At 39.2% G+C, this 22,135-nt stretch overlaps 4 protein-coding genes across 6 annotated transcripts; 3 read left to right on the forward strand and 1 right to left on the reverse strand.

Annotated features, from left to right (window-relative positions):
• The first annotated feature begins 10 nt into the window (after positions 1–10).
• alms1 (ALMS1 centrosome and basal body associated protein) lies at positions 11–12,818 on the forward strand. Its single transcript, XM_060872282.1, has 18 exons — positions 11–122; positions 1,225–1,408; positions 1,536–1,650; positions 1,729–3,652; positions 3,731–3,890; positions 4,184–5,173; positions 5,272–5,390; positions 5,550–6,327; positions 6,427–6,546; positions 7,479–7,604; positions 7,718–8,649; positions 8,819–8,936; positions 9,798–10,013; positions 10,093–10,340; positions 11,608–11,764; positions 11,864–11,933; positions 12,256–12,355; positions 12,458–12,818. Exons 1-18 carry the CDS (start codon positions 78–80, stop codon positions 12,500–12,502), a joined length of 6,447 nt encoding a protein of 2,148 aa, XP_060728265.1. The 5' UTR covers positions 11–77; the 3' UTR covers positions 12,503–12,818.
• A 1,153-nt stretch (positions 12,819–13,971) lies between these two features.
• zgc:123321 (Protein YIPF5-like) lies at positions 13,972–16,613 on the forward strand. 2 transcript variants are annotated; one of them, XM_060872287.1, is made up of 6 exons: positions 13,972–14,074; positions 14,208–14,327; positions 14,442–14,575; positions 14,707–14,852; positions 14,998–15,179; positions 15,394–16,613. In XM_060872287.1, exons 2-6 carry the CDS (start codon positions 14,209–14,211, stop codon positions 15,554–15,556), a joined length of 744 nt encoding a protein of 247 aa, XP_060728270.1. In that variant the 5' UTR covers positions 13,972–14,074; position 14,208; the 3' UTR covers positions 15,557–16,613. The 2 variants fall into 2 exon arrangements, with proteins under 2 accessions (XP_060728270.1, XP_060728272.1); XM_060872289.1 differs by having other exon boundaries at positions 14,493–14,575.
• A 9-nt stretch (positions 16,614–16,622) lies between these two features.
• On the reverse strand, positions 16,623–18,708 carry grxcr1b (glutaredoxin and cysteine rich domain containing 1 b). Its single transcript, XM_060872290.1, has 2 exons — positions 17,972–18,708; positions 16,623–17,350 (listed from the first exon to the last, which is right to left on the reverse strand). Exons 1-2 carry the CDS (start codon positions 18,371–18,373, stop codon positions 17,306–17,308), a joined length of 447 nt encoding a protein of 148 aa, XP_060728273.1. The 5' UTR covers positions 18,374–18,708; the 3' UTR covers positions 16,623–17,305.
• Positions 18,709–18,861: 153 nt separating this feature from the next.
• pomk (protein O-mannose kinase) lies at positions 18,862–21,496 on the forward strand. 2 transcript variants are annotated; one of them, XM_060872285.1, is made up of 4 exons: positions 18,862–18,939; positions 19,774–19,876; positions 20,138–20,418; positions 20,536–21,496. In XM_060872285.1, exons 3-4 carry the CDS (start codon positions 20,152–20,154, stop codon positions 21,301–21,303), a joined length of 1,035 nt encoding a protein of 344 aa, XP_060728268.1. In that variant the 5' UTR covers positions 18,862–18,939; positions 19,774–19,876; positions 20,138–20,151; the 3' UTR covers positions 21,304–21,496. The 2 variants fall into 2 exon arrangements, with proteins under 2 accessions (XP_060728268.1, XP_060728269.1); XM_060872286.1 differs by having other exon boundaries at positions 18,893–18,939; positions 19,771–19,876.
• Positions 21,497–22,135: the final 639 nt, after the last annotated feature.

The following is a 22,135-nucleotide window of genomic DNA, read 5'->3' on the forward strand; positions in this document are numbered from 1 at the left end:
GAGAGAGAGCCTTTAATGTGCGCAGGCGCAGAAAATGTCAGTTATTCGCATAGAAACAGTTCTTAGCTCAAACAACAATGGAGACGTTAGGAGAAGGTGAAGATGGGGAAATTGTTAACAGAGTGAGTTTGTTTTCGTACCACCGCCTTGCCTTAGAAAAGCGTTTTTTTTTTAATTTACTAGCTTTGAGTAATTGTTTAAATTTTCGTTCCCGCCAGTTGTATAGCTTGTCCTAAACGTTAGTTAGCTTAGCAACAAGCAACAAGTGCATAGCCGAGCTTAGCCGTTTTTACGTTGGTTTACTTGGTAACACTGATAGATTTGTAGGTTAACTCTTTAACTACAACGGTTTGAATAGTTCCTTTTGTTTAGAAAACAAAGATGAACCAATGAGCAACAGTGATATTTACGTTAGCTCCCAGATAAAACACACTCGGTTTGAGCAGATAGCTAGCAGACTATGTTGTTGTTGTAGGGTTCTTTTTTCAGTATTGGTACCTGGAGGTCAAATTCTCAGAATCAGATGCATGTCACATCCGATTGCTCTGAAAATAATGAATATGACTATCTATGTATTATTTCGTGTGATCTACCGAACATGTTTTTACATAGTACATGGTATTGTCTTAGTGTTCATGCTGTCAGTCCATTTGTAAACAGACGCATGCGGCTTTCTGGTTGGTGCTGTACACAACGACTGTCTGTTTATAAAGCTTTTGTTATGAACTGTCAGGGCATCAGCAAGAAACACCTAGATTATTTATATAGCCAAAAGCTTGTGGACACTTAACCCACAAACCCATGGTGTTTACATTGTGTAACAGGTTTTGAACTGGAATTCTGTGAAAATTCTAAGCTTAATTTATTAACTTAATATAAGTGTTTCCTACTTGTTTGGTACTTACAGCTAATGAACATGTACATTACACGATTTTCTCAAAGACAGCATATATTTGCAGAGTTCTTAATATATTCTGTATCTTTAGTTTATCTATTCTTGTCACACAGACATTTATATTTAAATTTACAGGGTTATTATTATAATATATAAGATCATGAATATCATGTTCTATAGTAAATATGTTTTCTACATATATGTTTTGATATAGGTTATATGTAGGTACTAATAATAATTTGGTAGTAATAACAATGAGTGCCTTTTTACACAATCTGTAAAACTGTGTATGAAATATAATTGCTAACTGTTTAATTTATTTTTTGTAGGAGATTGAGTCATGGCACCAACTCCCCATTGAAGAGGATCCTAGTCAGTTTCTGGGACAAACATCAGGTTTGCTGGAAGCTGATGGTATACAAGGGATCACACTTAACTCTGAAGGAGAAATGGCTACCATGGGTGACTCAAATGTGCAGCCAGCAGCCAACAGATTTGAATTTTTACAGCTAGGTAATTAGAACACAAGTGTAATCACTAATAATAGGAAGTAAATGCATACGATAACAGGGGATTCTGCTTTTAACTGTTTTATAAATCATGTACAACTGCTGAAATTATGTTCTTTTCACCTGAGCAGAATTGCAGGATAGCTGTTTGTCGCCTGCACTGACTCTAATTCCTCAGGGAAAGGCCTTTTTACCTTCGGAGTTCACCCTCCTCCATCAGACAGATTTAGAGTTTGTCCCTTTAAGGTATGGTGTTCAAGTTATTTACTAAATTAATTGTATTTGTTCTGAAGGTATGCTAAACATTTTGTGTTGTGTTTTAAGGGGGTCACCTGATCTGTCCATTGCTTCTGAGAGGCGCTCTCAGATGTCTCGCCTAGATGAGGATGTAGAGTCCAACCTCACACACAGATCCCATGAACAGGCATCACTATCACAGCATCAATTGGGGACAATGTCTGCGATTTTAGAGGATGCTAATAGCTACTGCTCATTATCACAGCACAGCCTGTCACCTGGTAGCAATTACCAGGCAACCCAGATTCATGATGAGGAACACAATAGTGGCCTGTTGAATAATGATGAAGTGCAGAAGGAGGGAAAGGAACAAACTGATACTGATTTGGATGGAAGAGGAAATTCATGTGGTCAGAAGCTTCTGGAAAAAGATCTTGGCGTAGCCAGTAGCAGAATCTCCTCTTCCACTGAAACGGTTCTCAGTCAGACAGATGTTGTCCTACGATCAACAGACGGCCCTGAAGGCCAGAATAAACATTCTGCTCTTTCCCAGAAGCAGGATGCTGCATGTACCTCTATAAAGGAACACGAGTTCAGACCATCTCAGAGCAGAGAGCAGCCACAAGGTGGCTCTTCATCCTTGTTATCACAAAGAAGAACTATGGGTAGAGGCAGTTTGTCACTTTCCACTCGTTTATCTGCTATCTCAAATATTACAGTTCGGTCCACAATTAAGCACAGTGAGTCCTCATTAGCTGCACCAGAAGGTGGAAATCAAACTGAGAACAAAAACACTCCAATTGGACAGAATGTCCCTCTGGTCAGTGAAGGTGGTGGGCTGCAGAGAGCACTCTGGAGCTCAGGCAGCAATAAAGCAGCAGATGGTTCCTTTTTGACCTCTCAGCCTGTGTATCAGTCCACGCCTGCAGTGCTCCTTGGTAGAGGAGCATTAGCCGCAGCCAGACTCTCCCCCGTATATTCTTATCGAGACAATGTGGCATCAACCCAAAACAGCACTCCTAATCCAGACGACATTCCAGCATTAACCCTAAGTTCCTCAAGCCATCCAAGCATGGCTGGAGTTACAATAGCTTTAAACCAAGGTGAGGCTCATACAGAGTCACACCATCAACATGAGATACCTCATAGCCAAAAAGCCCCTTTGCCAGTATTAGATGTGCCTGTCATTGCTGATAAAGACAAAACACTTGATCAAACTACCTTAGTCACACTTCTGCCTACATCTGACCAACAACTTAAAGATCAGGAGCCTAGGCTGTCTGAAAAAAGAGTGCATTCTCTACCCATCCTTAGTTATGTGCAGAAGGTTGATGCTTGGAAAGCCAACCAGAGTTCCAGCAGGTCAATACATGACAGTTTGTCTCTGCAAGGGTTTGATGGTGTACATCCAAAAAGGAAAGAACAAGACTCTGTTTCTGAGGCAACAAAACAACAAAGTCAGCAACATTCCAATAAGACATCTTCAGGATTTAGTGCCAATAGCAGCACTGCACCCACTCAGACAGGTAATGGTGTGCTGCCATGTGCAGATGTGGAAGTGGCAGTAGGAGCTGTAGGATCAACATCACCATCACCATTTACTCACTCCTGTTCCCACTCCTCTAATGGAACAGTCATCACCCCCATCCAGCATGATGAATTGAAACAAAACCAAAATCAGCCTCCTCTTACACACACTGTTGCCTTCTCTCGAGGCTTCAACTCCACTGCAGCTGAATTGTCCCTGTCACCAAGTGAAACAAATAGCCAGAGGCCAGCTGATGACTTAGGAACTGGAACTTTAAAGTCCCCTGCTTTGCTTAATGTAGATCAGTACAGTGGCATAAATGTAAATAACAACATGAGCAACACAATTCCCAATTTTCAGGCATCAATAGGTGCAGCTTCCTCTGTTGTAAGTCTTGAATTGGACAACTATGCACCTTATTGGACCTCTAGACCTGGGTCTCCCCGACGGCCCCCTGAGTTTAACATCGAAGACAGAATCCCTGTAAGTAAAACCAAACTTTGATCATAAGATCTTTTAATAGAGATTTTATTCATTATTTATTTTAACAATTTTTTGCAGCTCTACCTTCACAATTTGGGGATTGATCAGTCACCGTCAACAATCTTGAATCCCTTTACACAGCGGGGGCCCATCAGAGAACCTGAATATTCTCCTACTGATTTATGTACCATTAAAGGCTCAGTGGGAACGCCCACAAAGAGCATACAGCCATCTGATGGTAAACTCTTTTTATATATCGAATTTACTTTGTGCTCCCATATCTCATTAGTGTAACATAACAAAGATAAGGTTAGTTTGGCCTCTTTGTCTAAGTTACTAGGGATGATTTATTATAACCTGGATATTTTTCTGAATTTGTTTTAAAAGCTGTACTGCTGTTTATAATTGTGCCTGATTATGAGTAATATACTCAGGAATATGATGAGATATGATGTAGATATGCTCAGGATATGATACAGATGATGCAAATACTTTTTTTTCCCTCATGTTGTTTTAATGCTATGTACGCAGGTGACAGTTTTCAGAAGGAGGCATTCTCAAGTTCAAGTGTGCTTTCTGCAGATTCCAGTGCCTCTTTAACACAGTTATTTATTCAACAGTCCCTTCAGCAGCCAACCAGACCAGCTAGTTCAGGCAGTATAAGAATGGACCACTTCCAGACAGGCATTCTTCCTGAGCCCCTTAGTCAATCACACAGTGTTCTCCATGCAGCTGACAGTTCAAATCGAGAGGGCAGTTATGGACTGCCAACTCAGTTGAGCCTGCAGTCTGCTGCTGGGACCTCGGAGAGTATTAAAGAAGGGGACTCATTTCTAGTGGGTTCTGGAACCCTGCAAGAGATCAGGCGATTACTTGGTCATGCAGATAGCCTGGTGTCTGAACATTCCTCAGAAGCCTCCTTCCATGGCTCACACTGTTACTCAGAGAGCGATGCCTCTTTTTTGTCACTCAGGCAGAAAACACAACCATATCATGATGACTCGTTTTTGTCAGTTGATGAAAAGATTTCTTTGGTACTAGCTTGCTCATCTTCAGACTCTGCCCTGAAGGAGAGCTCCTCATCTTCATCTGCGCCTCTAGAGCTGTCCACAAATTCTGATCATGTGAGCAAAGGGCCTACAGCACCCTCTCTGCGCAGGGAGGAAGTTCCAAAGTCACGTGATATTTGTGTGGCTCCAAGGAGAGCAGAGCCTGAGGGATGCAGTGCAGCAGACCCTGACAGGGTAGGCCCTGTGAGCCAGTCGATTACACAGGGGAATGCTTCTTCAACATCAGATTGCCAGCAGCAAAGTCAGGACCATACAGAGAATGCTGGCATAATTTTGTCTGAGATAAGACCCACCCACAGTCAAACAGAGGCAGAAATGGGTGTTTTAAGTAATGGCAGCAGTGAGCATTCACTGGCTTCTAGGGTTGCTAAGCTTCTGCAGAGCGAGTCGTCTGTCTCTGTGGTTACAAGCCGCTCAAGTACTGCTGATTCCGATGAGAGCCAAGCTAGAGGTAAACATTTAATCACTTTTATTAGAAAGTGTCCATTCAAAGTTTTCAAATATTTTTGCAAAAATATACATCTTTTTTATGTCACAATGCCTTCAAAGAGTGGATCATGATGAAGGTTTCTAGTGCCAAGTGTGAATCCTTAGACCTTAATGCAGAGGACAGAAAGAGAATTGAGGAAATTAAAAGAGAGCTCCTGCTGTATACGAAACACGCCAAGGTAAGACACAACACATTGGAAGGAGAGAAACAAATGTCACATAGTAATACATTCTGTACAGAAGACCATAAACCTGTAGGGTTTTAACATCATTCTGGCCATTACCTTAGCGGTCACTCCTGTTCTGATAACCTGATCTCTGTCTCTCTCATGTCTCAGTCGAGCTCAGATTCAGAAAGCAGTACACAGGCTAGTGTTGGCACTGTTCCTCAGCCTGCTGTAGGCTTTGCAGCAGTGCACAGTGCAGAAGACCATCTCTCTGAGCAGCTGCAGAGAGTCTGTCAGATTCCACTGCACACACCACCAGAGGACAGAGTAAGTCAGGTTGGCATCAAGGAAGGGTGTAACCCTGAGCACACACCATCCCCTCAGACAGCGAGTCAATGTCTGCACACACACAACAGCCATACTTCACACAATGACAATGGACCAACAAAGAATGAAGGGGGAAAGGGTATCATGGGAAAGGAAAAAGAGGTGAGAGATGAAGATGAACACCTGGACAGTGAGCCATTAGTCATCAGAGGAAAACGAGAGTTCCCTACAGGCTTGGAATCAGGTTTAGCCCTTGGTCATAAACCTCACTTCACCAATAGCCACTTCACACCTGCAGTGACAGTGACATTACAGCAAAACACCACCCAAAGTCCTGCCAATACTTCCTCCAGCTACCCAGAACTGCTGACTGGATCGCACACCCATCAGTCAGAAAGTTTGAATACCTCAAGAGGAGTCTCAATCCTAGTCTCCAGCACAAATGAAGAACAGCAAGTGTCTGTATCCAGTGAGACCAACTTAAGTAAAGACAGAAACGCACACAAGGATCAGAACATAGGAATGCTCAATGGATATTCACAGATGAGCTCCAGTTCTCCACAAGACTTTACCTCTGCCCAAAGACTGGCTGGACCAAGTCGACCTTTATTAGTTACAACTGGTAAATGGCAGACGTTCAAATATTGTATTATTGTTCCTATTAGTATGTGAGCTACTAAGGTGTATTATAGTGTAACTAATCTTTATATGCTTCTTTCAGCTACTGCAAGTTTATTGCCATACAAACCTCATGGTAGTTCAGAGCTCTTCTATATGCCACAGATTTTCCCTGAACTTTCCCCTAACCACTCTGATACCACAGTGGAGAGCTCTCATCCAGGTACAGAGAACAGTTACACCTACATGACACACATTATGACAGTACATTATTCTATATAACTAAACTGTTGAGACACTAAAATCTCCCCTTATATTGCCCTTTAATTTTAATGTTCTATATATAGCACAATCTCTTTATCGTTCACTTTGGTTCTTCACCAGGAAACGGTGCATTTAACTCCTTATTGATCCGAACTTATTTGCTTATTTGGTATATAAGTATTTTAATTCTAAGTACTTTGATTGTTACAACTGTGCAAATGTGAAAAAAAAATTGTCAGTGATTTTATAGACCATTCACAGGACTTGTGCAGATAACTGAGTGCCATATAGCTGTCTTTGTAACATCCTACATGTACTATTGCCCATTATCAAATCTGTTTATATTATATAATCCTTAAAAGTGGTTAAAAAAATTATATATCTACATATAGGCAATACTTATATTGTTAGAGCAGGATTTTTTTGTGAAACCCAAAATTATCACTTGTAAAGTGTGCCCTGGTTAAGCGTGTCCAAAAATAAGGATTATGTATGAGGGAGTGTTTGTGATCATCTGTGAGCTATTAAGGTGTTCATGCTCTGGGACTTGGAAAGATGCTGTATAATCCAATTACATTAGTGTAACAACATAATACACTGTTAACAAATAACTACTTTAACAGTACAATACTAGAAGTGCCACAGGTTATTTGTTTGTACAATCTTGTCTTTTGTTCTCATTCAGTCTCAAGCACTCATTGTTACGCAGTTTTAAGCGCCTCCCCATTGCACAGCTGCATTATTCATAGTATCCTTTGTTCGAGAGAAAGATGAACCCTGTAATGCTGCACTGCATCATGTGCAAAAGTGATGCTTTTTGTAGGCCAGCTCTAACTAATTCAACTAACTATACTAATTTGTCTTTCCTGCACTTCCTTATATAATCGATAGGATCTGATGACGCTGTACCCCCTCAATTTACCCCTGAGGTTTTGGGATCCAGAGAGCTCTTGGACAACAGCGTTACACCGAAACATAAGGAGGGCATTTACAGCAAGAGGCCCAAAATGAAAAGAGGTAAGTTGTGGCATACGTGGAAATTAAGACATTGTGCACGAGTGATATCACAGGAATTAACTACTTTTTATTAATAATATTTAAATAAATTAAAATATTCCTTTCCTTGACAGAATCCACTATATCTGGAAAAGGCTTTCATAACCGAAAAGGAAATACTGGTCTTCTTTATCAGCATACTGCGTTTAGTAAGACTGCTGTCCTTGAAAAGGAGCAGGTTGATGAGCAGACTGAGGAGGGAAAAGCATTTATCCCCCTGCATATGGAGGCAAACTACAGCACAACTGAACTAGATCCTAACCACAGAGTACAAAAGCATAACATGGGAAAGGAAACTATATGTTCGCTTACTAAGGCCACAAGGGAGAAGAAACAGAACATAAATGCTCAGGATCTCAGTGCAGAGATTGACAGCTCTCTGGACCAGTTGTGGCATCGTTTCAATGAGCAATTCATTTTTCAGGAGACTAAAACCACTAACAACCTAGAAATATCTCTGCTAGAGAGACTGGAAAGATTGTCCCGCCTTCTACAGGGGTCCTCTCAGCTTCACACACCTTCACCGGCAAACAGTAGAGTGGAGAAAGACAAGAGTAGGACAAGAGAACATGAGCCACGGAGAACACAGGGAACAGACACAACCAAAAATAGAAAAGAAAAAGAAAGAAATGAAGTGAGAGGTATTCTAAAAACAGCATGGGATAAAAATAAATCTTTTAGTAACAAACAAATATTAGTAGAGAAGAAACAGCAAGGAAAAGACTATTGCTTTCCTGAAGAGAGTGTCAAGTCCGATAGTGTTTCTGTGGACACTAGTAGCAGCCAGTCTACCATCGACACACACCGCTTGATCAAAGCTTTCGGAGTACATAGAGTTAGCAGTGGGAGAGAAGGGGTGGAAGGAAGTCAGCCGCCAAAGCCCAATGATGGCCTGCTGAAACTTTATAACCACATTAAGAAGCAGAAAAGAGGACATGGAAAAGGTAGATCTGAAAATCACCTTGTTTCTGTTGCCACAGAAATAAGCAACACAGATGACTCCATGGTAAGATTTAATAGCACAATTTTAAAAGTATTCTTGAATAATGAATTCTTCCTTATTTTTCTTTTATGGTTTGTCTTTTGCCAGTCTAGAGTTCTCTGAAACAGTTTGTGTGATTAAGCCCAATTGCACTGCCTGACTGTGTTGTGCATGTGCTTTGCATTTCCTTCAGGCCTCAGAAACATTATCATCCTCAAGCACTTGTACCCTACCCTCCCAATGTGACACTGGACGTACTACTAGTTGTAAGAGAGCAAAAGTCAAACTGGTCAGCAGAAGCATACAAGCAGGTTGGTCCTTCGAACTGTTGCTTGATTTCACAAAATGCAAATACGGAAAAAGGAATAAATGTAGGTGTATTTTATGCAGGGAATGATTCATGTATTATGCCGGGGATGATGGTGGTTGTTTTTTTTTTGTTTTTTTGTTTTTTTTTTGGGGGACATCTGCAAGGACAAGGTATTTGAAGTCAATTCGATAAAGTTGTAGCTTGTGGCTTGTCACCACTTTCTACAACAGCACCGAGAAAGAATTTGGTCAGTCTGGTGCAATATTATAAAGAAACTTGCAGATTTTATGGTATTTCTAAATTTTACACTTTGAGAGGTAGCACTGATGACTATAAATTGGGATGTGTTTAAACTTAATTATGCATGTTAACACCTTTAAGGAAGCACCAGTTCAACAAATGTATACAGAAAAATGTTTTCACTTTACACTTAAAAATAAATGTATTAATCCTACAATGCTTCAATTCCTAGTGCAAAGTTTTGCTGATTGCATAATTTTTGTTGGTCTAGTGAGGTGTGATTGTTAACATTATTTTGGTGTTGATGTTTGCCTCTGTCAGCATTTAAGTTACAGAAAATGTAAATATTTGGAGTATTGCATAAACTACAAATACACAAATGTCCTCTCTTTTCTGTTTGGCTGTTCTATAGTAAATTGTCATGTTAGGTAAAGTACTGATTATAGATTAAGTTAATTTCTTGCCCTCACCACGTTTCAAAACAAATTTGTTTTTCCATTTAAAGATTAACACTGACTTTATTTGGCTAAGAGAAGCCACCAAGAGCTAAGATTGTTTGTTGAAGGTAATGATATGAAAATTATAGATATGTTTATCAATTTTTTTCTATCTTATTTGTCAGGTGATTTGGAGATTGTTGTAAATGGCACCCGCAAAGACACACGGGATGTTGGCACTACCTTCCCATCTCCAGGTAGTGCCAGAGTCCCCAGGACATCTTCAGCAGACTGCAGTGAGGTAAAGGACAGTATGTCTGCTCTCAAGGCTTCCAGTGCTGTTCACGTCCAACCAGTGCTGAGAAAACAGGCCCCCAACAAACTCCCCAGTTACCCAAATGGTAAGTTTGTTAAGTAGGAGAATGAAGTTGAGGTATTTACCCTCACATGGTCTCTTACTATTTTTTCCTCTTTTGTAAGGTTTATCATGGTTTGTTTCTGCTGATGAACTGAAATGGGATGCACGGAAGGAGAACAACCCCCAGACAGATGCAGGGAAGTCTGAAGGCCATGCCTGGTTCGAGCCATACACTAGGGTGCAGCCATGGAGAGAGCCGCTTAGAGAACGACACATTCAAGTAGAAAGAGAGAATTCCCCTGAGCATAAAACACATGCAGAGAATGATTCCGGTAGCAAACCCTCTTCCCTAGTCCGTCTTTCTCTGCAGGTATGTTGGCTTATGTAAGAAATAAAAAATGTAGAACAAGAAGTTTATTCCAGTATAGCAGTGACAAAACAGTTTAAAATGTAACACTGTCACAGTACGTCGGACAAAACCACAGTACGTCAGGTTTTTTTGTTATATTTTAAAACAGTCTTCTTAGCCACAGCACTTTTGGACTTAAAATGTAAGTTTAACACTGTCACAGTATGTAGGGTTTCTTTGCATTAAAACCTAACCTATTTAGCCACAGTACATGGACATAAAACTTAAGTTTAAAACAATGTCTCAGTCTGTCGGACAACACCACACTGCCTCGGGTTATTGCTTTAAACTCTACAGAGCTGCAGTGCGTCAGGCTCTTTACACTATCGCTGTTTTACTTACTTTAGAAACACTTTTATCTATAATCCGGCCACAACACTGCGTCTGGCTGATTCAGTTACTTTAGAATCTTAACAGCATTTTAACAAACACACAAGTTTCAGTTACTTTAGGAACCTTAAAAGTAACAACTTAAGCACTTTGTTTCAGTTACTTTAGAAACATCACACCACACTGCGTCGGGTTAATTCGCGTCGCGTTAATTCGCGTCGCGTCGCACACTGCGTCGCATTAGAATCTTAAACAGAAAAGTACAGAATAGGCCTAACAATAATAACTCCTCCTGCTTATGATCAATAAACTATACTCTATGTTCTATTCTGCACTAAAAAAATTCCTTACTAGGTTTTTTTAAACGAGGGGGTTCCCTGAATCCAAAACAACATAAATCAAGAAAAATCTGCTTTTCTTACCTTTCCCCACTTTTTTTTTTGGAATCCCTCGCTGGGTGGCTAACATGTAAGAAATAAAAAATGTATGAGGATGAAATGAAATGAAAATAAAATGATGAGGGTGAAGATTTTAATGAAGAAGTAGTTTATTCCAGTATAGCAGTGACAAAATACATGAGGTACTTTGGGTTCATCGGAGTCAGTAAGAACCCAGGACAAATCCTGCTCAAGCATTATATACTGTTTTCCTTTTTGTAGTTTAAATGAGGTTCCGCTTTGAATGTGTATTGTGTGTAAGAGCTGAGTATCTCCCAAATGGCTGGGATACACCTTGTTGTCTAGCCAGATGTCTTTTAAATTTTAATAATTTATCTGGAATTTCTTACTCTTATAAGTGGATTTAGCTCTCTCACACTTGTTAGACATTACATTTTAATTTAATTTCCTTTCATAATCACGATGTATTGTTAAAACTAGTGTGAATGCTAATGTTACAGGAGGTGCTGGAGTTGCGTCGACCAGAGTTTGTGTCCCGTTCACGGGAGCGGATGAAAAGGCTGTGCCTGCTAGCGGAGGAGAGAAAAATGCAAGCCATCTTTAACAAAGAAAGAGAAGAGCTTTTCAACCCTTCAGCAGTACAGCAGCCAAAAGCAGGTTGGTTTCATTTGCTTGTCCAAACAGCAATTTCCTAAACACTATTATGGCCTGATGGTCTCAGAAATATTTTAACATAATTACTCAACTTTCTGCCAGCACCAGCTCCTCCACCTCTTCCTTCTAAGCGAGTTATTCCTGTAAATGAGATGATCCAGAGATCCAAGCGGTAAGCTGCTATTTATCTTGACAGACTTGGTATAAAACACCAATTTAGTCATTGATGCTTCATTTCTGTGCTGTGTTCTCCATGCTATCAGTGGAGTACACACTCAGAGAATAGACAGGACAGAAAGATTCAGCAGGTAGGATTGTGTGTATAGTAAGCAAATTAGATAAAGGAATGTTGATGTTTTTGCGTGTGTGTGTGTGGGGGGGTTGTTAGCTAGATTTACGCAGTAAAGCTTGTCAAAAATATACATTACATTTAAAGACAAAATATTTATGAAAATCTGAAAGCATCAGCTCATTTTTATTTTTTACCCCATTAGGATCTATTCTCAACTCCCAGAGGTTCAGAAGAGGAAGGAGGAAGAAAGGAGAAAAGCAGAGTATAACACTTATCGCCTTAATGCTCAGCTATTTAACAAGGTACAGGTGTTTATTTGCAGAAGTGTTTTTCCCATTTAAGCACACCCAAAGTAGTTAGATGTTAATATTCTTATTAAAGCTAATGCAAGTTATCTCTTACAGAAAATTACCAATCGTGTGCTGGGAAAAAGAGCACCTTGGCAGTAGAAGAAACATCAACAAAAACATTATACTGCAGAACTGCTTTAAAGTTGATTCTCTTTTTGTGTGTGTTTGTGTGTCTGTGTGTTGATATGAGTGTAAAAGACAGGTGGTGGTGTTGAGTGTATGATCAAATTAATAGAACAGCTCTTTTCAGGTGTAATGTAAGCAATTTTTAACTTGGTATTTAATTTGTCTTAATATTTTAATAATGTTTTATAAACATTTTTTATTGTAACTATTAATGGTGCCCAGTATCATTTTTTTAAAAAAAACTGTTTTATCAGTGTTTTCTTTCAAATAAAGAAGACGTCAAAATCTACAGTGTGGTTTTACCTTGTAGACAAAAATTGTATATACTGTAGTTTCCATATAAACTGCATCCATGACTATGTGTATTTAGTAAGGGGTCATGAAGTGAGCTTCAAGAGAAATTTGTGTAGCTGAGAACACTTCTGCTTAATGGTGAAGTGAAGAAGTGTGATATTTGCCTTGCTATTGCTCATTAGAGCCAACTTTCTAGTGAAATAGATTTTTGATGCTGAAACTGGGTGGAGGGAAGTCTTAAAAAAATAACACCTCTACTCCTTTGATTGGACACATCAAAATTTAGATACACACAACTTTTTTGTGAAAATGTTTAACTATATAGCTGGTTTTATTGTGTGCAATTGTTAAAATTTAAATTTTGAACACATTTGCTGTGTCACTTTCTAGTTCTTTAAGAGAATGCAGCAATGAGGGTTTCCAATGAGTTCTTACATGGAAGGCTGCAATCTTTCTAAAAACCTAGGTATAATATATGGCCAAAGGTACAATCACTGACAATCACACTTATATGTGGTTCTTTTCCAAACTGTTGCCACATGGGTTAAAACCCACAATTGTATATGATGTCTCGGATAAGCGGTAGAAAATGAGAGAGAGTGAGAGAGAGAGTGTATGATGTCTTTGCATTGTATGATGTAACTTTTAAGAGTTTCCTTCACTGCACCTAAAGGACCCAAAAAATTTTACTTGTTAGCATTACTAGTCTTGCTGACTTGCTGTAACTTCAAGCTCTTTCATAGCTGGACTCCTAAGCAATACATCATACTGTATTTGGTTTTTCATTTTTCATATTTATAAATATAAAAATGTAATATTTAAGCTGAATATTTTAAGCCAGACTGAGGTTTTACTGAATATCGGCAGGGCTGTGAATCAGCTGTAGGGACCAAAAGGTAGGTTCTCATTTTTTCATGTCCATGTACCTTGTACGCATACAGAGAAGTGTGTGGATGTTGTAAATGTTAAATACAGTGTCCAAAGTGTCTTTATCATAACATTGTACTTTAGAAGTAGCTCCATCTTACCAATTCTGCTTATACAAGACACTAAAACTATATATAATTCCCTACATTGTCACTAGTGTTTGGACGGTTGGTGTTCTTTGAGCAGTCTGTGTCCTCTGTGCAAATATAGTTGTCTATAAATAACTATTCAGATACATAGTACACACAGCTAACAGCTGCGCATGTAGACCCTTGCAAGGAAACTCGACTCAGGATTAAGCCTGTTCTACTGGACTTTTCAAAGGTATACAAATCAGATATTTACAGAGATTTTAAATGTACTATATACTATAGTATAATCACATATTGGAGTTGTGGTTGCTTGCTAGTCTTCTGATTGTCATGGCAGTCTTCATTCATGTTGTTTTGCTGTGTAGGATGGGGGAGTTTCGGCAGTTTGATCAAGACTTTTACCATTCTGAATATTACATAGATGATCAGACCCAAGAAGCATACGGCTATGACACAGCATATGCCAGTCCACATTACCAAGATGTGTAAGAGTATCCTGGTATTGGCAATGCTGAAAATTCATGAGCTCTGATTCTCTATTTGGAGAAATTGATGTTGTTTGTTATGTTCTGAACAGTTGTTTACCTTGTCATTGGCAGAAATTGTGCTACTTCAGATGCCTATGCCCCATTAACAGATTCACTTTACAGTGAGCAGATGTTTCAACCTGAAGCATCTCCCGGGGTTGCTGAGCACACTGATACCTTTGAGGAAGAACCTCCACTGTTAGAGGGTAATTCACACAGATGTTAAAATTTTAATGTCTTAGAAAAACTCCTGTTATTTAATTACATTGTTCGCTATATGGAAGTGCAAGTTGAGTGCATGAATTGATGAATAAGGGAAATTACTGTGTCTCATCAGAATTGGGCATTAACTTTGATCACATCTGGCAGAAGACTCTGACTGTGCTGAACCCGATGAAGCCAGCGGACGGCAGCATCATGAATGAAACAGATTTAACTGGTCCTGTTATTTTCTGCATCGCTTTGGGGGCCACTCTTTTGATGGTATGAATGAATTCTTATCCATTTCTTATCATTTTATGACTACAAAACCTGACTGTAAAATGGTTATATCATTATGGGTGTCATTTTGTGGTGTATTAAGTGCTATATCAATGTTTAGTTTTGCATGCATTTGCTTTCTTTGCAGGCAGGAAAGGTACACTTTGGCTATGTGTATGGGATCAGTGCCCTGGGCTGTGCAGGAATGTACATTTTGCTGAATTTAATGAGTGTATGCACAATATCCTATGGGTGCGTGGCGAGTGTATTAGGATACTGCTTGCTGCCAATGGTGGCTCTCTCTGCCTTTGCTGTTTTTTATTCTCTACAGTGAGTATCTACAACCACATGAAAAAAAATGTTTTTCAAATATAATGTAATTAATGTTTATAAATTGAACTGTGGTTATCTCAAGATATTATTGTTGCATTCAGAAGGACTCTATCTTACTTATTCTTCAAAGATCAGAAATAGATCACAAGGAGTAGATTATTTTATTTAAAATTATCAATTAGTGTGTAATAAAGATCATTTGTTTGTTCAGAGGGGTTCTTGGCACACTGCTGGCCTTGTTTGTGATTGGCTGGTGCAGTCTTTCAGCATCTAAGATCTTCACTTCTACATTGGATATGGGTGGACAACAGCTGCTAGTTGCGTACCCATGCACACTGCTCTATGGAGTCTTCGCTCTCCTCACCATCTTTTGATTATACAAATAAGAAGCTGTGACCTCACTGAAACCCAGTTTAAGGTGAAGAGTTCAATTACTTTTACAATTTTGGGAAAAAACAGGTGTTCATCATACTCCACTCCTGAATAAATAATATTGGGAAATTCATATAAAATAAAAAATGGATATGACATCTTAATTATTTCAACATCCTAAAGCTTTGGCTGTAGTAATATTACTGCAAAGCAGCAAATTGTATAAAATAAACTTGATCGCCATAAGCATGGGACTGAAATATATTAGAGGTAAATGATCTTTTGTAACAAGTCTTTATATTGACCTTTATAAATTATTACTTGTATTATTACTGGATTTTCAAGTATCTTCCTAAAAAAACTTTCCATCCCTTCCATCTGGAATAAAATCATAAATTCTAGACTTTACCATTAACACAATTTATCTATTATTTAATTTGCCATTAACACAATTTTATATTTAGAGTACCTTTACCTGCACACATGATCTTTAACAGTACCTACTTTCTTCAGTGTCAGTTGGACATCTGTTGGACCCATTCAAGTAGATCTTAAACATAAACTCCTGTTATGTAATCTTGATACAGGGCTTCTCTCTCTCTCTCTCTCTCTCTCTCTCTCTCTCTCTCTCTCTGTCTGTGTCTATAATAAATAATTGAGGGGCATATGAGAGGAATGACCTTCTGATCTTGTGCATAATTTAACATGTACATAAGGAGGAGGTGCAGAAGGTGTATAACATTGCAGTTCCTGAGGGATGTGTAGTAAACATTAACTTTTGTACTCGCATATAAAATGATGGAGAAAAGCAGTACAAACTTCCTGTTTTGTTCATCAGGTTTTAACGAAATATGCATTTTATATCTATGATGTCATTTGTATTATGTTCTTCTACTGTATTATGTTCTTCTACTGATTCTCTAAAATGTATTTCAGCAACATGGAAAATGAATAAAACCCATGACATTCATAGATAAAATACATGTAAGAATTTATTAACATATAAAACTAAAAACACGATCTCTGTCATTCCCATCATATCTGTTACTAAAATTAAAAATCCCACAAAGTTAATATTTATACAAAGAACATATTTACATTGTTATTATTCAAACTAATATTGAGTATTAAAAATGAGGACCAAATGCAATAAACAACGGTCATCTTAAAGGTAAGGGCTGTTTAACCATTTCATATTCAGTTGAAGGAGTTTATTTTAGAGATATTGTTTTTTCCCCCTACTGCAGTTTAATTCCACTTCAAGAAATATTTATTAACTTGACCTCACAAGCTTGACATTTCTGTATGTAAAAGAAGATATTCACTTGATTCACCTGAAAAGAACTATCATACTTTTTAGATCAGCACAATAAAATGTGCCATGTGTGATCACATGCTGTACATCAGAGCAGGTCGGAATGCCTTCCTGTATGAATGTTTCCATAAGAGCATAAACAAAGATCCAGTTAGTCCATAATACAGCAGCCACAGTCCTTACTAGAACCAAAATGTCTGAGCATATTACCCCTAGCTTAAAAATACCCAAAAGATTATTTTTTAAATTTCGTATTTTCTTTAAGAATATCAAATATCAAAAAGTGCAGAACTGAACCTAGAAAATTCAGCTCCTAAACAGCTCTCTAAATCTTGCGTTAATGGAAAGTGACTAAAACAGTAGCTCCTTAGTCAGAGTTTTAGAGCAGATTACTCCTCATGCAACCTCCACAGGCTGTGTTCTGCACTGAACTACTTTATACTGCTGCAGGCAGCTTCTTTGTAGACATGGTCTCCTTGGCCTAATAGGGGAAAGAAAACATTTAGGAACAATATAAACAAAATGCAGAATGCACATGAATGAAATTGATGTGGATATATATATATCTAGTGGATATATAAGCCCTCAATGATACTGGTCTGGTCTAAATCCCAATTTGGAAATAAATACTTATGCATTAGTATTAGACAGGCTAATACTCCCTGGGAAATTGTCTAGAATTTTGATTCTTGAAAGTCTTGGAATGTTAGCTACCACCCAGACGAGACCAGAATTACTGTTTACTCAAAAAAGTTCACATAGTAGCTTTTTAAAAAACAGAAATGAATGAACCAAAGGGGAAAAATGTACCATCAGGTGAGGCTGAACTTTAGAATATGATGAATGAATGAATGAATGAATGAATGATCTTAGTGAAAATTAAATCATAAATGCATAAAAACACTACTTCTACATACACGCACACACACACGCTATATTCTTAGCGGACACAATGCCTTTATAATTAAATCCCCTGCGCCTATAAGCATTATAACTACATATTAATCCTGCATATTCAGCATACAGTGTGGATAAAAGTGCGCCATGTGCGTAATTACGCGCAGCTTTTGTCCTAAACGCCGAACAGGGCGTCAGAACTCACCCCGTAGAGTTTCGACAGATTATTAAAGAGCACTTGGCCAGCGCTCACTTTGTCCCTCACGCCACGTATCGTTCCGTTCTTGCTGAAGATGTTCACGCGCTTGCGACTGAAGAGCTGCTCATGCGCTGCGCTCGCGTACACCAACAGGTCGTCCGCCTCGCCTGTGTTGTCCTGCTGCTCCACCGCCAGGCTGATCAGATGCCCGTTCGCCTCGCTGACGGCAGGAGACATGGCGCGCTCAGCCTCCGAGCCGACGGCTGTTTCCGAGTCCGCGGAGTCTTCAATCAGTTCCTCGTCTTCCCTGAACACCTCCTTCAGCACCTTGCCGCTGCGCGCTGACGCCACCCGGAACCGCACGCGCCGCTCCGCTCTGCTCTCCTCCACGCGCCTCATCGTGTCCATGGCGCAAATCCACCCCACATAATCCGCGCGTATGGTTTCTCTAAGTATAAGACGCTTTCGTGTTAATAACCCAGTGCTGCCACGTTTAAAGCTCCTGCCCTGGTGTTCAAAATAAATAAGAGTGTCAGGGTGTCAAATTGACGCCGAACGAGTTAATATTAAATGAAGCTGATCCATGGAGACGTTGGGAAACATGGCGCAGGCGAATGAATAAAAAATGATCTGAATAAAAATAATAATAGACAGCTGAAAGGTAAGCTTACAGTCTACTGTTTTACACGGTGTCGTTTTATTTAGCTTATTTTTCACCTTCAATACAGAACAAAAACCCTGCCGTTTCCACCCGAACCAATGCACCAATGTGTTATCGGGACCAAAGCTGCATCACGCTATAATAATAATAATGATAATGAAAGCGTTACATCTACATGCCTATAGGTGGCAGTACCGAGACCACATTCTGTTTAAATCGGCGTTTGAGGCTCATAGAAAAAGTCCAACTGAAATAACACGTGACTGTATTATTGTGTTGTAGTTGTTCGACTTGTTGGATTTACAAAGCGTGGGTAAGCGTGAGAATTTATCATACTACTATTACGAGATGTTCAGACATCTAATCAGTGATTTTGCAGGAAGATAAAGCTTTAGCATGAACGTTTTTTCCCCACGTTAGAGGTTGTGATAGACGCTGATAGTTAAATAAGTAAAGATTTTTTTTTAATAACAGTTATAGCTATATCATGTGCATGTATATATCCTATGAGATGAATCAAATGATTTTTAAGCCTGCTTGTTCTACAAAAATATGGATAGTTTGCCACAGTGTCCTATAAAATTTGTGTCATTTAGACAAGCTGGCAATTGTGTGGATTCTGCATCGATTCAGTGCTTCAATTAAAGCAAACTAACAGAAGCACATGTGGTACAATACCCAGATAATTGCTCTCTTTTTGCTCTCAAAACAGCCTCAATTCTTCATGGCATAGATTGCCATAGATTTCTTTTGAGATCCTGGTCCATGTTGATATGAGGGCATCAGAAATGTCTGCTGGGTTTTCTGGGTTTTCTGCTGGTGCACTTCATGCTGTAAATAGCACATCCCAAAGGTGTTCAATGGATTCAGATCTAGTGACTGGGAAGGCCACTGAAGAACACTGTCATATTCATGAAACATTTGCTTTGTGACATATTCGTGCTGGTAGTAGCCATTAGATTAGTGTAAATCGCAGCCATGAAGGGATTCACAAGGTCCGCAAAAATAAACAAATATGATAGGGCATTTATACCATAATTAATTGCCAAGAAATGATTCCGTTCACCATTGCACCAACTCTAGCATGGTCCATGGATTCATTCTGTTGGTTCCAAATCCTGAATATACCATCTGTGTGCCTCAGCAGAAATCAAGATACATCAAAACAGGCCACATTTTTCCACTCTTCAGCTGTCCAGACTTGGTGAGCCTGTGTCTACAGCCTCAGCTATCTGTTCTTTGCTGACGTGGTGAGTGTACACGTCTTTAATATTATAGCCATACAAATGTTATGTATGCGAGTATGTAAACAATACTGCTTCATAGTCACACATCAAGTATCAGTATAGAGCTGTTTCATTACGCAAAGAGTGGCAACTTCATTGCAATTAAAAAAAAGTTTGGTAGCATTCTGTTTACGTCTGTGTATAATTTTACTGTAGTTATTGTCTGGATATTTTTAGTCCTTGTACTTGTAGAAAATTTTAGAAGATTTCTTTTCTGACACACAGGTTAAGATGCCACCATGGCACAGAGGGTTGGAAGTGGTCAGAAGTGTGGGGTGCCTGCAGTAGTTTTATGTCTGGTTGCTCTATTATGTGCCAACCTGCTTCTTTATGTCTATCTGGATGCTTTATATGAGGGCACTTCAACACCTTCAACACACATGCACTGCCCACCAGGCTATTTTAAGGTGGGCACTATGAAAAACTGCACTCCGTGGTTGCAGTGCCCTGAAATACGTGCTAATGTTCGTCGTCTCAGACTGATTGGACAGGGAGCTGTTAAGCAGGTATATATACTTTTCAAATAATGTAGATATATTTAGGTGACATGATGCAATGTTTCTAGTGTACTTGCCATAATGCTACATGTAGGAATTAACAAGTTGTTTCATGGTGTGTTTCAGGTATACCTTTCAGAATGGCAGGGGCAAAAAGTAGCCCTGTGTGTCTTGTCATCAGAACAGTATAAAGCTGATTTCCTTCATGGGGTGTCCATGATCCGTTCCTTGCAGAGTGTGCGTGTAGTAGAACTAGTGGGTGTGTGTGAAGAAGATGGAGTATTTGTTACTGAGTACCACCCTTTGGGATCAGCACTAACACTTGATTCTACTCTTGCTCAAGAACGTTACCGCAGTCAGGACACATGGCATGTACGGCTGCGTCTGGCACTAGATTACGTTGTCTTCCTGGTGTTTTTACACAACAGCCCAGTGGGTACCCGTGTCATGTGTGACTCTAATGATCTATACAAAACTCTTAGTCAATTCTTGCTTACCTCTGACCTACGGCTTTTGGCGAATGATCTGGATGCCCTGCCGTTGGTAAAGCATGGGAGTCAGGGCATTAAGTGTGGTCATCGTCAGCTGATAGGTGATTTTGTGGCTCCAGAGCAGCGGTGGCCTTACGGTAAGGAGGTGCCTTTCTCAGATGACCTCATGCCAGGCTACGACGAAAAGTCAGACATCTGGAAGATTCCAGATGTGACCCAATTTCTGTTGGGTCATGTATCAGGAAGCGATGTTATCCACTTGCAGCTCTTTCAGATCCATGCAGATTGTAAGAGGCCAAATCCTAAGCTGCGGCCATCAGCGAATGACGTCCTCCATGTTTATCGCTCTGTTTATGATGGCATGAAGGAAAGTCACACAGAAAGCAGCAGAGACATGCTGTGAATTACTGATGAGTCAGTTCCTGTGTTAAAATAGCAAGTAAAAATGTTAACTCTATTCAAGAAAGTTAAAAATGCAGTCTAGAGCCATGTAAAAGTGGTGAGCAAGTGTTAAAAACAATGGGCAATAAAAGATTTATGCATCATTTAGTAAAAAGCAGCAGACATTTAATAAAGATTGGAATAGTTACAAATCACTTCGTCTTTTTATTATTTAAAATCATAAGAGTTGTTTTTTTTTATATCCAATTATAAATTTGTATATATTAGTATTTAAAATTGACATTGTTTTGACAAATATACCTTTGTACTAGGCAACAGTGCGTGTAAAAGTGCATCATTGAAATGAAATAAAAAAAAAACAGATTTATGAGGATTGTTAAAACAGACCATGGAAATAAAGTAGACTCAGATGTTCTTGATGACACAAAAAAATTATCTGAGTATGTTTATGGGTAAAAAAATGCAGTTTCATTTAGGAAATTGATTTTGAAGTGTTGAGTCACAAGGTTGAAGTTGAAGGCTGAAAGACTGTTATGAAAAAAAGCATATCCTGGTTCACCCACAGAGAAAACCACTGGAGCTGAGAGCATCACTTTGAGCACAGAGTAAGTCATGATCTACTGTTGTAATGTTACAACAAATTCACAACTTGTTTGACACAAACAATGAGATTTTGACTGCTGTTAGAGATGTTTCCCAGATAATCAGCATGAGTTTTTAGCTAACTTAGCTAACAGTTTTACAGCCTGTTCACTGACACCTGCTCAGAACATGTAGTCTAGTGCCAGTGGTTCTCAAACTGGGGGCCCCGAGATGTTGCCAGGGGGCCCCGG

This window comes from Tachysurus vachellii, chromosome 6 (genome assembly GCF_030014155.1).
Source record: "Tachysurus vachellii isolate PV-2020 chromosome 6, HZAU_Pvac_v1, whole genome shotgun sequence".
Classification (NCBI taxonomy): Eukaryota; Metazoa; Chordata; class Actinopteri; order Siluriformes; family Bagridae; genus Tachysurus; species Tachysurus vachellii.